General features: G+C 31.8%; 1 protein-coding gene across 1 annotated transcript; it reads left to right on the forward strand.

Annotated features, from left to right (window-relative positions):
• Positions 1 to 640: 640 nt before the first annotated feature.
• Positions 641 to 3,186, forward strand: LOC133334929 (uncharacterized; the record flags this gene model as incomplete). The annotated part of the gene is made up of 3 exons (XM_061543241.1): positions 641 to 979; positions 1,961 to 2,110; positions 2,652 to 3,186. Coding segments are annotated over exons 1-3 (1,024 nt in total), but the record flags the coding sequence as incomplete, so codon positions are not given.
• Between the last annotated feature and the right edge of the window lie 13,496 nt (positions 3,187 to 16,682).

Here is a 16,682-nt window from a genome sequence, read left to right on the forward strand (position 1 = left end):
TCGACCGTCAAGAGAGAAGGAGGAGAATTACATGCACACAAACGAACACACACTCCGACACTCAAATACAACAGCTACAGATGGATTTAACCCAAGTCTCCTCAACAAAGAAAGGTAGTCAAAATTAAAACAACATACAATTCAGTCTAGTTTTAAACTTTGACGTGCAAACACCACATTCCCATACCAAGGAACAATTTCACAATTTTGTTTCATCGGTTACGAATGCGTTCGCCCGTTTGAAAACAAAAAAGAAAAATATAAACAAGACGCTAAGAGCCAAGTCAAAACAACTAAACGGAGTATATTTAGATAAACTAACGGAAATATATTGATATGCAATTAAATTGTTAAGAAAAAAGTGTATGGATTATCAAATTGAAAATAAAACACACAATCACATGAAACAATAAAAAAACGGAAACCAATAAAGCACAACAAATTAATTAATTTTCTTATAAATGAAATAACAAAAAATCGAGAAAAAGAAAATTAAAACCCCAAAGGATTAAAGTGACAACAAAAAATTAAAATACCATTTTTAATTGGAAGTGCCACATGTTGACCGACTGTTGCATAAGTCACGTGTGTTGCAAAGTTTAACTAAAGCACAAAACCACAAACAACAACAACAATACAAATGTCTTCATTAAAATCATTGATTACAATTGTCAATTTATTAGTGTTGATCATGGGTCTGACAACGGCGGCACCCACCATCGCCAATACACTAATAAATGATAGCAATGCCGCTTTAATAGCAGCAGGAGAATCATCATCAGCAACAGCCGCCAGCACCACCTCACCACCCAATTCTTTGCGTTTGCGCAAACGTCATCGTAAACGTCACAGCAATTGGAATATTTACAATAATTTCAATGAAAATTCCAGCATTGTGGAATGGTATAATCCGTGTGGTGGTGTCTTTGATCCAAATGTCAAAAATACTCGCCGTCCCAGTAAACAGGAACAGAGAAAGGTAAATATTGGGGGAAATAATTATAAACTTAAATATGAAAGTAATAATTAAATAATTAAATGTGGAAAAAAAATTAAAAAGCATTAAATTTAAATATGAAAATATAACAAAAAAATATTTAAAAATTTAAAAGGCTTAAAACGTAAAAATAAAATATTTGTAACTCTGTCAAATTCGAATTAAAGAAAATATTTGTTTCAATAAATGCTGACAATTCCATAGGTTAATTTCAAAAATAATATTTAAAACTGTAACCGACGTTTTTTTGTATTTTAAATTAAAATAAAATATTTTCCTTAACTAAAATAATTTTTTCTTAAAAAAAAATAAACATATTTTTTTTAGAATTGAAAATTATTTTTTTTTAGAAAAAAAATTAATTTTTTTAATTAAAAAATGTGAGTGCCGCAGTTTTTTATTTCAAATCAACATTTAAATTGTTTTAAATTTAATTCAAAATTATACACGTTTCATAAATAAAAAATTAAAATTTCAATATTTCTAAATTGAATTAATAAATTAAAAATAATGAAATTGGACACTACAATTTTTAAACTTAAAAAAAGGAAATTTGAATATTTTAAATTAAATTCATTTTTTTAAAAAATGTTTCGAATATAAAATTAAAATTTTTCTAAATTAATGAATTGTGAAATTGAATATTCAAAAGTTATTTTTATCAAATAAATTCAAAAAGGATTTTTTGATGTGAAATTTTATTAAAATAAAATAAAAAAGGATAAAAAATTAAAAAATAAATTTGGTTTATTCAAATATTTAAAATTGTCGGTAGTCAGAAAAACATAATAAGAAATTTTTTAAATTCTTTTCACCGTCGGATGTTTCAAAAATTTATTTTTTTTTTTTTTTTTTTTTTTTATTTTGTTATTGTTAATTAATTGTATTTTTATAATTTTATATAATATTTTTGATTTGTTTTATTTTTTACTAATTTTTATTTTTGTTTCTTTTTACTTTTAGATTTATAAATTTTTGAAAAATACCGCCGTTCATGATTTGAATCGCTTGAACAACAGTCACCGCCAGGATATTAATATTAGTAATATCACAACCTGGAGACTGTACAATTATAGATATAAATTCTTGCCAAAATTGAAATTGAATTCCAGTGTAAGTATTTTTAAAATTTTTTATATTAAAAAAATCAAAAAAAAAAATATATTTCAAATACCAATAGAAGTTTTGACATGCCATCATGGGAAATTTATTATTTTTTTTTTTTTTTGCAATACTAAATAAACGGAAATTCCATTAAATGACATGTAATGTTAGTAAATACAAAAATTAAAAACAAAATCAGACTACTCATCCCCCACAATGGACTTTGATCTACAAAAAAAGCAAGCATGCTTGAATAATATTGACAATAGTTTAAATTTCCACAGCTATTAAGTTTACTACAATACAGCGATTAGTCATCCATAGTGTATGCAAAATAACAATTACAGAACGGCGACTACACACAGGCCACAGAGAGGCAACAAATTGTGTGTATATTTGACATACAAATTTACACATATACACCACATTATCTTATCAATAAATTTCCCAAGCATTTCAAATCTTCTATTTTTTATGGTATTGAATTTTGTTTTTCAATGAATCATTTTCGAAAAAATATTAATTTCCATTTTTCTTCTTCTCCTTACAGATCGCCCTGAAACGTTGGTATCGCAATATGCAAACCTATGTTGCCTCCTTTGCCTATTTGCGTCGCATCCAATACACCTACGATCATTCGAAATCACAACGTGAAAGTAGCACCTCCCAGGAACTGAAAGAATTGTTGAAAAGTTCACGCAACATGTTGTGCGAATTGGAGGCAGCCGTCAACAAGACCCATCCCTATAAGTCGTTGCAAATGCCCGTTATAACACGCAGTGAAATGAACAAACGCCTTAAATTGCTGACCAAAGAGGGTGTCCTCAATAATCCTCACAATTTACAGGCGGCCAATTCAATTGATTTGAAATTCGTAAAATTCCATTATTTTGAATATTTGAAAAATATGGGACAACTTTTGCGAAAATTCAATAAACGTCGAGGACAAGTTGCCTTGAAAACCAATCATGTGGTAAATGGTTTGTCTGCCAGCGGAGTTGAACAACCACAACAACAGCAAACACAATTTAATGAAATTGAAAAAAGCTCCATGGCCACAAAGGGCAAAGCTAAACAGACAAGAGGTAGAAAAGGCAAAAAATCCAAAAGTAGGAATAAGACAGTTTAGGTTAAGACTTCCTTGACACCCTCTCTAGCCCTCAACCCGCCTCACCTATTATAAGTAATCCAAAAAACAACCATTTCACAACTCTGGATTTCCAATATATTTATAATATTCTAGTCATTCCAGTCAGTAAAAGAAAAACAAACACCTTATTTTCTAACACAACATTCCTGCTCTCTCTCTCCCCCTCGCCCCTCATCTATTTATTTTTTTTTTCCACAAAAAAAAATTTGGAAACATCGTACATCTTTACAAGAAAACACAAAAGTATTATTAGTTTGTAAAAAAAGCCACATTCCACAAAAAGTGTAATTTTTTTTATTATTGTAATCTATTATTAATATTTATAGAAATGTTCCTATTTATATAGCATTCGTTTCCATTGCAAATTACAATCGTTGTTAAAACTGTGATATTAGTTTTGTAAGTTTGAAATCAAAGTATTTTCTTTCTCTCCCTCGCCTCTCCTTTATAGCGATTGTAATTTAAAATCTCTCTCTATTTCTGTAACAAATAATTTTAAGTTAATTAAGTAATGTATGTAATATGTGTATGTATGTAGTGTGTGTAACTTATTATCATTATTATCGATATATTGTTTATAACAATTAGCCGTTTAAGTATTATTATGTTTATTATTATTATTTTGTTAGCGTATAAGAATTATTTTTTGATATATGAATGAAGCTGAAGAGAAATGAAAAAGAATTAATGAAATATAAAACAAAAAAAATGACAAATCTTAAAAACAAAATTCAAAACAATAAATCGTTGTGTTTTTTTTTTATTTATTTTTTGCAATTTTGACTAAGATTGACATATTTTGAAATTTCAAATGATTTCATTAAATCATTTGTCCATTCACTCAGATAATCCGGCATGTCACAGATTCCGATCGGAATGGTTTCAATTTCGTATATCCATTCGAATTGTTTTACCTTATACATTCTACACTAGATCCCTTTTATTAATTATCCCTACACAACTATGTTGTCAGGGTATTATAGCTTTGTGCAGCCCCAAGAGTTTGTAACGCCGCGAAATATTGGTCCTAGACCCACCTTTAAGTATACCGATCGTTATATTCGACTAGCTGAGTTAATCTAGACATGTGTGTCCGTCTGTCTGTCCGTCCGTCTGTCCATTATAATATGTAAACACGATACAGTTATGGACCAATCTTCACGAAATTTTGCATGTAGGATGGGTTCTGCCCAATGAAGTCCCCTTTTGTTTTTGGTAAAGATCGGTTAATATTTAGGGCATGAAATGGACCAGATACTAAATTTTTGTCGGTTTTTCTGGTGGCTCCAGAGGCCGCAATTATGGCCCGAACATCGTGAAATTTTACACGGAGAAGGGGATCGGGCCAAAGAATGAGCATGCAATATTTAGCGGGTCAAATGGACCATGACTTTTGTGTGAAAAATGACAAAATTTGCATTTTATGACGTATATATTTACTTCTTAAGGACAAAACCCCGAGAAGTTGATAATATATCCAAGAGGAGTGGTTTTAAATTGATACCAATTATATTGTCGAATGTACTCGGATGTGGGAGTTACACTTAAATATTTACAGGTGCATACGTACTCAGATATTATTTAGTAACCCATTACCACACTAGAGTGCGGAAATATAGCGCTGATCGCTTTGAAATTTTCCATGAGGTTCCAGTTATGGTCCTTGACCAACTCCTATAACTTTCGGTGATGGACAGATTATAATTATGGGATGAAATGGACCGAATACTTATTTTTTTGTGTTTTTTTCGAGTCGATGCCAATAATAAGCCAAACATCACAACACAACACACGGTGAGGGGAATCTGGACAATTAGAAGGGCTGTACTGAATATGAATAGTAATATTCGGAAATATGTCAGTGTAAGGAAAAGGTGTTGTTGACCTCTAATCGGTCTAGAGGGAGCAAATATCACGAAATATTGCCCAAGCTCGGAATAAATATCCGCAGAAAGTTAGAGTTCCGAGGTAGTTGTGTAGGGTATCGTATGGTCAGCCCCGTCCGACTATACTGCTCCGCTCACAGGTTTAAATATAGCAATATTACTCTAATGAAAACAAAAGCGAATAAACATTTGTATAAATATATTAATAACCAATAAGGCAAGTAGTAAAGTCGGACTGGGCTGAGTATATGATTCCCTTCGCCACTTTGGGTATATTCTACATATGTATCCTATATATATTTATATCAGAACCGATTTCAGGGAAACTTGAGACTAATTTATATTACTTCAGTACGTTGTGTCAATCGGCCTAGCTATGGATCTTTTCACGAAGCTTAGCAACATCATTCTAGACTTAATTCAATACCCTATACCAAACTTCGTGCAAATCGAAAGATATATAGGGACTTTGGTGCACCAATTGCATAAAATCGGACGAAAAAATATGGGAGCTATATCTAAATCTGACGAAACTTAGCACACGTCATTCTAGACTTAATTCAGTACGCTATGACAAATTTCGTGCAATTCGAATGATTTTCAGAGACTTTGGTGCACCAATTACCTAAAATCGGATGAAAATATATATATGGAAGCTATATCTAAATCTGAACCGATCTTCACGAAACTTTGCATCATTCTAGACTTAATTCAATACGCTTTGCCAAATTTCGTGCAAATCGAAATATATATAGGGACTTTGGTGCACCAATAACCTTAAATCGGACGAAGATATATATGGGAGCTTTATATATAAATCTGAAACTACTTTCACGAAACTTAACACACATTACGCTGTGCCAAATTTTGTACAAATCGAAAGACATATTTGGACTTTGGTACAACATTTACCATAAATCAGACGAAAATATATATGGGAGCTATATCTAAATCTGAACCGATTTTCAAGAAAATTTACATATATCATTCTAGTCTCAATTCAGTACGCTATGCCAAATTTCGAGGAAATTGAAAGATATATAGGGACTTTGCTGCCACATTTAACTTAAATCGGACGAATATATATATGGGAGCTGTATCTAAATCTGAACCGATTTTTTCCAATTTCAATAGGGTTCGTCCTTGAGCCATAAATGCGACCTGTACTTTGTTTATAATTTAACATGAACATATAGACGGACGGACGGATATGCATAAATCGACTCAGAAAGTGATTCTATGCATATTCTCAAAATGCGATTCTGTAAATTTGTGGACTGTTCTATGTGTCTGTCTTTTAATTCATACCCCCTTTTCTAAGAACTTTATTTTATTGGGAAAAAGAAATCCATTAGGCCGGTCGTCGAAAATGTCGATAAAATCGGAGAAATTATTGAAGTTTACCGGTATGTTAGCAGTCTCAACATCGCCAAAATTAAATTATTTAAAGATTTCAAAAGGGAGAAAAATAGTTTGAAAAAATTTTTTATTTTTGTTTTGTTCTTGTTTTTTTTTTTTTTTGTGATCAAAGAAATGTCCTTATTTTTGATGGCGGGCATGATAACTCCTCACTGGAACATCGGAATCCGAAAATTCCAACGGTGTTAGAAAGAGTACATGTCTGGCTCTCGTATGAACTACGATTAATTACTTCGCACAACAATTAAAAAATGGCGGAAATTTGAAAATTCTGATCTCAACTGTCAACAACTGGATCGTTTGAAGATAGCAATTGACCAAAAACGGCAAGAATTTGCCAACAGGAGAGGTGTCGTGTTCCACTAGGACAACGCTTACTTCCCAATTTTCAGGTGAGGCAAAAATGCATCGCAAAGAGTGTTTTTACGATTGCGGACAAGATAACTCAAAAATATATTTTCTTATTATTTAAGTCTTCAAATTCATGTATGCTCTTTTGCCAGCCGGTTGAATATAGTCGAAATTTGAAAATAGCAAACAACAAAAATATAGTCCAGTAAAATCCATGTTATGCTGAACAGTGCATGGTGATGTAAACAATAAATGAGTGTTAAGCTACATGATATAAGTGCATTTTGTTGCAAAATAATTTTGAGATTTTGAGGTGGTAACATTTCTGGAGGCATTCCTTCTAGAATAATTTAACCTAAAAAAAGGACACACAAGTCCTTTTTCGGTAGTTGCATGATTGATGTAGCCTCTTTTAAGAAAATGTCTGGGTTTTAGAATTTTGAATGAGCACGCAAGGGGCATTTGGAAGCAGTGGGCACAGTTTTCATCGCTTTCAGCTCTTTTGAAAGTTCTAAGACATATATTCACTCACCTAAACTTTCGATTGCCTAGAATACTCCGTCATCGCAAAAATCAAGATATTTTTCTCTAATATGAGGTGGAGGTATTTTAAACCTGTAATTCCGATGCAACAATATTTACAATTTTTTAGAAAGTGGTTTGAAATTTTACATACACGTCTATTCCTCAAGATGTTATGTATTGTAAATGGGATACATCGATGTAAATTTTGGTATAGCTTCAATTTGAAAGTCCCGTACTATTTGAAGATTTTAGCCGTATACTCTTAACGAAGTGTCTATATTTTAGAACACAAGGTTTCCTGAGGAAGGGGGAACATCATAGCAGGAAATTTTAAATTTTGGTTCATGTTTTAACAAATTTCCCATAAAAAGATGCCGCCCTTTTTTCGGTGTTTTTAGGATTTAGCCACACTTTCTCACAAAGGTTTAGCATTAAGGAATCTTGAAGGAAACATAACATATCTGCAGATATTTTCCATATATGTCCTTAGTTTGGTATAGCCCTCGCAAAAATTGAACGCCCAATTTCTAACTAATTTCCCAATTTCTAACACCACTTTCCATATTTTGGAGGATTTAGTTATTTTTTCCACATAACTTGGCGTAGTTTAGCACTCTCGTTTTTTTTTATTTTTCCCATTTTTTACATATCTGGTATTGATTTACAAAAACATGGCCTTATATAAAGTTTTCGAAAGATTCAAGGGTATAAAATGTCCATTTTAGTACATTTTTAGTTGGGTAATATTTAAAATACTTCCAGTCTACTCACCTTTTTGCGAGAATTTCCACCAATTTTTTTGAGTTGCTAGTCATACTCTTTTAATGTTTACTCAGTGGAGTCTCTCATTGTATCTTCTGTAGAGACTATAAAGAAATAATTAATGTTTTATTAGTAACTCATAATAAAATAATATAAAAAATCATATGTTATAAATAATAATTATAATTATGTAAACCTTGTGTAAAAATATATAGTAACTCATCAATTAAGAATGGTAGGATCAATTTGACTATTAATTTTCTTTCGGTTGCTTGCAATTGCAGTGGGAATGTTTTTACTTCTTCCAGAATAGACGAAAAATTGAAAGAAAAAGTTTTTTTATATAGAATTTTGCGTGAAATTGTTCGAAAATTGTTTTTCGAAGGGAAGATTTGAAAGTTCTAATTATATTTAAAAATCCCCAATTTCTCTTCAACTGCGGTTTCGAAAATCATTAGCAGTGAATACATTTAAATTTACACACATTTTTAAAAAATGTATTTAGATATTGCTATTCTAAATATGGAATAGTGCAAACAGAACCTTTGATCCAAATAATAAATAACATAGCAACAATAATAATGAAAACCCAGTAGCCATAAACCAAACAATTCGAGTCTATGATTTTGTGTTAATTTTTTAAAGTTTAAATTTGGAGAGAAAACCACGGTAGCCACACATATTTTCTACATTCTAGCAAGTGTCTATTTCCTATATGCCTTCTACATATATATATTTTTGGATACATATATACATATAAATCTAGACATTATTAACCGACTATAATAAAGTTATATAACTATAATTTGATTTCTTTTGACACCCATGTTGTTAAGTTGTTAAATGTTTTTTGTGGTTGCTGTTTTTGTTGTTGTTGCGACCATTTATGGTTCGTTCCCATGCGTCGCCGTTTATGAAGATGTCGTTGAACTACTGACTGGAAGTTGATGTATTTTTTTTTCGTTTTTCTTTTCAAAATACCAAAACACAGCTACACACTGAGCTGTGGCAGGATGTCATAAAAAATCATCAACCAAACAAAATACCAAAAAAAAAAAAAAAAACTTTTCTCATGCGCGTGTATGCGTCTTGACCACTTACTATAAAATAAAATTACCGGCAATTTTTAATGTTTAGGTTTTTAGTTTTAGTTAGTTAGTTGGATTTTTGGTTCAGTTCGGTTTTAGTTAGGCAAGACCTAGATAGAAGCCAAGAAAAAAAAACAATAACAAAAAATTCTAACCCTATCTAAATATTTTGTAATTAAAACCAGTTATTTATTTTTTAATTACTCGCATTGAACTTGAGTTTGTTGCTTTAGTTTTGTTGTTATTGTTTTTTATTTTGCTTTGTGATGAGTATTTCCACTTGTGGTTGAGCATGTGTGCAAGTGTCTTTGTAATTTTTTTTTTTATCTCTAATAGGCTTCTTATGTTTATTACCAACATTTTATATGCTACTTAGTAATAAAACATAAATGAAGACATCTATGGTTAAGATAGAAATGAAAAAAAAAAATGATTATAAAATATCATTTAATGTTGGCACTTTTAGTCTTAATACTCTGCTATGTGATGGAATTTGTGTTCTTTATTCTCGTGAGAAAATAAGTTATGTAGTTTTTGTTTGATTACGGAATTCATTTTGAGAATATGTTTTTTTTTGGTATTTTGATCGGTTCAGAGATATGAATAAATATAGAATCCGATGTGAAATATAGTTATTATATTATAATAAGTAATTTATTTATATAATTTAATAAGTAATTTATTTATATAAGCATACAGACTCACAGTAGGTACATGAATCAATATACTTTTTAATTCTATACATATGAATAGTGATGGAAATTTTTATCATACCAATGAATGTACAACAAAATATCGATATTTTTGTAATTTTTTTGTGAATATTATTTAAAAAAAGTGCAAGAGAGGTTTCTAATAATCGGCACTAACTCTTCGTCCTGTTATTTTGAAATAAATTTCTGAAACATTTGTAGAATAAATAAAAATCAGTGAGCGGATTCCGAGCCAGGAAAATATTTACCGATATCTGCACTCTCTTGACTAATTACAGGTCAACAGCTCCACTTTCTAACCCGGGCATAATTTCCAAAACTTGGAAAAAAATGGTCGCTTTAGTTTTGGTTGATTTGACCATTGGAATATTGAACTGTCATCACATATATAAACATATATTGGCGTCTAGAACGACTAGAAAATCTGACAAAAATAAAGTTTTCGGTTCATTGACCCCCACACCCCAAATATCATTTCAACATCACCAAAAATTATAAGAGTATAAGCGGAACTTTATGTAAAATTTCAAAGTGATCAGCGCGAAATTTCCGCCCTCTAGTGGAGTAATAGTAATACTAAACAATATTGCAATAAATAGACTCCTTTAAATATTTACGTATAACTCCCACATCCGATTACAAACAACAATAAAATTTGTATCAATTTAAAGGCCAACCACTCCTCTCGGAAATACTACTAATAATACACCCCAGAAGAAAACATTTGTCATTTTTCACACAAACATCTGGGTCCATTTGACCCGCTAAACATTGGCCGATCTTCATTAAAACTGTCATGTTCGGGGCATAATTATGGCCTCCATAGCAAAAAAAAAAAACATAAATAAAGTTTTTGGTCCATTTCATCCACTAAATATTATCGGATGATTACCAAAAATAATAGAGGTCTTCTTTATCCAGAACCCATCCTTCATGCAAAATTTCGATTTCGACGATTGATCCATAACATGTTTAGATCGAATCAGCTAGTCGTGATATGATTATGGGTATACCTAAAGATGGGTCTAGGGCCAATATTTCATAATGCTATTATACCGGGACAACGAGCTCATAGTCTTTACGAAATAATCGTGGATTATTTTTTGAAGAAAACCAATTTTTAGGGGTCTTCAACGAAATAATAGTAAATTTATAAAGAACAATTTTTAGGACCTTCACCCAAATAAGCGCGGATTTTTTAATAAACATCAGCGAAATAATAACCTTATTTTAATTAAATTTTTAAATGACCAAAATAAGTGTAGATTTTTAAATAATTTTTTTGAGGACCCTCAACCCAAAAATTCAGATTTTTAAAATAATTGTTTTAAATAACCCCCACAACCAAATAAGCTTTGATTTTTAAAGGGTCGTTTTTTAAATGATTCAGGTTGGAAAATTGGGCTAACCCCTTGAACATATCGGAAATTGCGCTTTACCATTGTACGGGGGCTATGTCGAAACTTGAAGGTATATTAAAATGTTCTGTAAATAAGTTATTTGCTGAATCCAAGATACGAGATTGACAAATAACATCTACTTCGTAATGCAAAACTATAGTAACTTCGGTACGAAAATTCACATAGGACCATCCAAATACATATAAAGTTGCTGGACTTCATAGAGCCTATACCGAATAATCGACCAATATATACTATTCTAGATAGGATGAAAATTCAAATTAAAATGAAAAAAACATCTAAAGAGTACCACTATGCGGGGACATTATCTTTTTTATTATGTACCATCTGTTGGGATGCACCATTTAAAATGTTTTCCCTATAGTTAGAAGAAAGAGTGGACCGATAGGTACCATCTGAGGACTTTATCTAAATATGTTACTATGTGCAAAGTTGGAATGAAATCGAACACTCCATTTACTTGATATTGGGGATAAATTGTTTCAAAACTTTAACACGTTGTGGGAGAGGTACCAGAAGGAGTGAACCCATTTTCGGATTTGATGAAAGTTTAATAAAAAATGATATTTAAAAATTTGAATCCTTTTGGGAGAAGGTACTAGAAAAAGTAAACCGATAGACCCTATCATTGGGCATTGCATTGACAATCTTTGAATTTGGCAGTAATATTTCGAAATTGTCTATAAAAGAATTTCTCCAAAGATACTTGTGGTCTAAACTCAATATTCCAATTAGGCGTATTTCCATCGTATCAAAGTGTATTTACCCTCATTAGCAATAATGTTGAGCGTATAGAAATCAAAGTTCTAACTTAATAATCGCCTCAAACGACAGACGTTCACAACAGAATTTAATTTTGATAAAAATATTGATATATTATGAAGTCTTTATAGAATACAAAGGGAATACGAAGACTAATTTAATATACACTAAACCCTATGGTGGAGAGGGAATTACTTTATATACTAGCTGGACATTTATAGCCATATCACTCAGATTTTAGAACAAATTGACCAACTTTCAATTTACAATTCATGTTTCAACTTCTGTATGATAAATATTTGTATTTATTTTTAATATATTAACGTCATTATTTTATTACAATTAAATAATAATAAAAATTAACAATCATTATTAAAAAATACCACATGATCGATTACAGTCTTAAATTGTTACATTTACAATGATAATAAAAACATTATCCAATTAAAACCGCATAGAACGTGTAAATTGTCTTTTCCATAACATTGATTCCAAAATTCCGCCATTTTTTGACATACCACAGCCTAATAAATACGAGTATTTAAATACCATAACCATTGTTATGGTATTTATTTCGAACATTACAGGAAATACATTGGTCGCATATTTAAGCCCTTTATTGATTACAATAGATTAATATTCCAACAATGGCCACATAAATTGCTGGCTACTATTTTACTAAAAAAATATTCAAAAAATGTATCGTTTCAATATCGGGTTATTTGTTCGGTTTTTGAAGCCAACAATAATGGCTGATCATTACCTGCTTTCCAATGCCGGTTGGCCGGTTGGCTTGGCTGTTTGGGTTGGTTGACATGTTTAGTTTACGCTACAAGTGTCAAGTGTCACTCAAATATTTTCAAACAACGATTGTTGTCGCTTTCGACTTTTTCGAGTGTAACCGACTTGGCATTCGTCGGGTCTTAAGTAATGTCTTAATCTAACAATTAGAATTGTACTCGCATTATGTGTCCGGCAATGGTTCGGTTAAATCTTTTTGAAATTTGAATATAACAATGGCAATGGTATTGTCTGTGGTCTTTGTTACCGTTTTTGTGTGTGTGTGTATGGGTATGAACCGGAGATTAGCAATATAGATTTTAATAACTCATAATCGTTGTTATTATCATCTTACGACGAATATGAAATATCGATGCGATGATGGTCGTTCGGTTTCTAGTCCTTCTTTTGTGCAGCAGCAACAGCAGACGACAAGGGTTGTGTGGCCTGGAGATTTTTTGTGGGCAGAATATTTTTTTAGGGAAATTTTTGTTTAAGTATTTGTTTTTTTTAAAGGCCTACTATAATACTACATAACTGTTAATCTTTTCTCGAGAATTATGACTGGTTAAATTGTGAGTCTTCTGCCTGATACATGAAAAGAGACAATATTTTTTTTTGTGAAATGGATAATACAGCTGGGCGTAGAAGGAGTAGTCAACTAACGTAGTTGTATTTCATTCAATACGTGTTTAAAGCCGGTAAAAGGAGATGAAAATAGTCAGATAGTCTACTGATAGGGTTTTCCTTGTCTTTTGCTTGGGATAAATAGTATTTATGGTAATAAATGATGCTAGTTAGTATTAATATAGCAATAAAGGTAAAATATGTTAAAAAATGTTTACAAATGGTCTATAATATTAAAATATTTGACAATATTTGCGAAATATTGGTCCAAGACCCACCTTTAAGTATACCGATCGTCACATCTGTCCATTATAACTTGTAAACACAATACAGTCAAGAGTTATGGACCAATCGTCACGAAATTTTGGGTGTAGGATGGGTTCTGGCCAAAGAAGCTTTTTTCTAATGGTCCGTTAATATTTAGGTGATGTGGGGTGAAATGGATAAAACAACTGTATTTTTGTTTTTTTTTGTGGTCGCTTTAGAGGGGACAATTATGATTCGAACAAGGAATAAGCATAACAGTTTTAATGAAGATCGGTCATAATTTTGCGGTTCAAATGGACCCAGACTTTTGCGTGAAAAATGACAAAATTTCTTTTCGGGTCTATGTCCTGAAGGACATAGACCCGAGAAGTTGATAGCAAATATATATATAGTTGACCTTCAAATTGATGCCAATTATATTGTTGTATTTACTCAGATATAGTAGTTATGCCTAAATATGTTACGGTGTCTATGTGTTAAATATAGTATTACCATTACCTTTGAAATTTTACATGAAGTTCCGGAGATATTGAGATGATATTTAGGAAGTTTCTAGTCGTTCCTAAGGTCATTATTATATGCAGAACAACACATGCGGCGGTTTAGATTATGATCGGCCAATATTCCGAAGGTCAAATCAACCATAAACCTAAAGTGATCAAATTTTCTCCCATATATATTTTCGTCTGATTTTATGTAAATGATGCACCAAAGTCCCTATAAATCTTACGATTTGCACGAAATTTAGCGCAGTGTTCGGAAGTAAATCTAGAGTGATATGAGTTAAGATTCGTTAATATCGGTTCAGATTTAGCTTTCATATAAATTACCAATTAACCATATAAAGTATCGATCCATGGTGGGAAATGTACTTGAAGGCGAGTACCGATGAGTCCTATCTTCAAATTTTGCAAAGGCTTGGTAATAACATTAAGTTCGGGAAAAATAATTCCACTATTTTTATATGAACTATAGGACATTATTTAACATGCTTCGGAATTTCCAATTTGCACCGTTTGTTGTATGATTTGTTGCCATTTTAAAGGTAACTTCATAATGCCTCTCTCATAGAAGTCCCACTCCATATTTGCAAAAAAACTCTTGTATTCGATTTTCACAATCCTCTCATAGATACCAATTTTTTTATCATTAAGGAAATTTTGCAATGAAAAAAAATATGATGATCGCTTTGTGCCAAGTTTGTCCGGACTGTATGGCGGTCTGGTGGTCTTGCTGGAACATGACAACTCTCCTGTTAGCCGCTTCTGGCAGATTCTGGTCAATTGAAAATGTTTAAAAATTTTTTTTTAGCTCCTGAGCGATGCTACGACTGCTTACATGCCGGTCAATTTCGATCATTTCTCCAATTTTATCGACATTTTCGACGACCGTCCTACCTGTGCGAGGTGTACCTTTAACATTAAAAATTCCTGAACGGAATCTACAAAACCAAAATTGCACATAACTGGCTTTTACAGTATCGGAACCTTGGCTTGGCTTGCATTTCGCCATTGTCAAAGAAAAACTATAAAATGTTCTGGATTTTTTTGAATATGAATATTTCGAATTTTATAGTAGATAATATGACAACTTTAATCTCCAAAAATTTCTGAAACAGCGGCAAATAAATGTAAAATTCTCAAAGGCAAATACACGTGTCTGCTATTCACAGTCCCTCTTTCTAGTCTATTCCGACAATTTTTAGAAGTGATAATTGTTTTGTTTTTCTGCACACAGAGCAAATAAAATCGGCATTTAATAATTTTTATAAGCAACCTCAGCCATAAAGGACTACACTACATTTGTTAAAACTATCTAAAACATTATGTTTGAATAAGTAAGGATATGAGTTTCAAGATTCAGTAGATGACACACATAAATACCTTTCAACCCTACTAATACGGTCAGTCTGTTGTTTACCTATGGCAGGGTTATAGCTTGTACAGATTTCTACATATTTTAGGGATAATCCTCTCAAATATCTAGTTAAACTCTTCGACAACCGCTACAATTGCTTGAGTTTGTAAAGGTTACCCTATGCCCAGAATCCTTTAAGGTAGCATATTTTCCTAACTTAATGTCCAACAGCAGCTTAGGCGGATCATACGCCATTCATTTGAATGGTGTTTTCGCACAATCAGCTCAGCTCAGTCTGATGTTTGCTAAATATTGTTAAATCGTCTGCTTTGTCTGTCCGTCTGTTTGTTCGCCTTTCTTTCGCCGATGGTAGTTTAGACATCATTGATTTGTGCGTATTATAACAGCTTTTCTCTTTTGGCACATATTGTGTGTATGTGTATGTTGTGTCGGTATTAAAAAGTAAATTTGCATAAATCTTGGATTTTAACTTTTGGTCGTGGAGTAAATCGCATAGCGTTTGTACAAACATTACTAACTTATGGACAATCCATGGAGATCAACTACCCGTAATCGCACAATTAACCAAGTGATTTATCATCAATTACATATATCTTTTCAGGCTTTGTGGTTTATTGTTGTTGTAGTTGTTGACTAGGGAGATAAAGAGACTTTGCAAGTACCAGCGACAAATTCATTCAGACGGATAAGATTATGAATTGAATATGATTTTTGCGGTTACATGCTTGTACTTATGTTGGGTAAGTGCTGCACTTGACCCACTGTTGGGACTTAAGTGATATTTTCTGTTGATCACACCGTCCGGTGGCAATAGTCACGTCACTTCTTTGCATATGTTTTGACAACTGTCAATGCTAGGCTTTAAATCATGTTAAGAGATTTTTCTTAATGATTATGTCAAATCGTTGGCGATTGTAAGATGTGCGTAAAATGTGAAATCCACCATTGATGC

Source organism: Musca vetustissima, unplaced genomic scaffold (assembly GCF_032173495.1).
Source record: "Musca vetustissima isolate MV318-11 ecotype Yass unplaced genomic scaffold, APGP_CSIRO_Mvet_v1 utg127016, whole genome shotgun sequence".
Lineage (NCBI taxonomy): Eukaryota > Metazoa > Arthropoda > Insecta > Diptera > Muscidae > Musca > Musca vetustissima.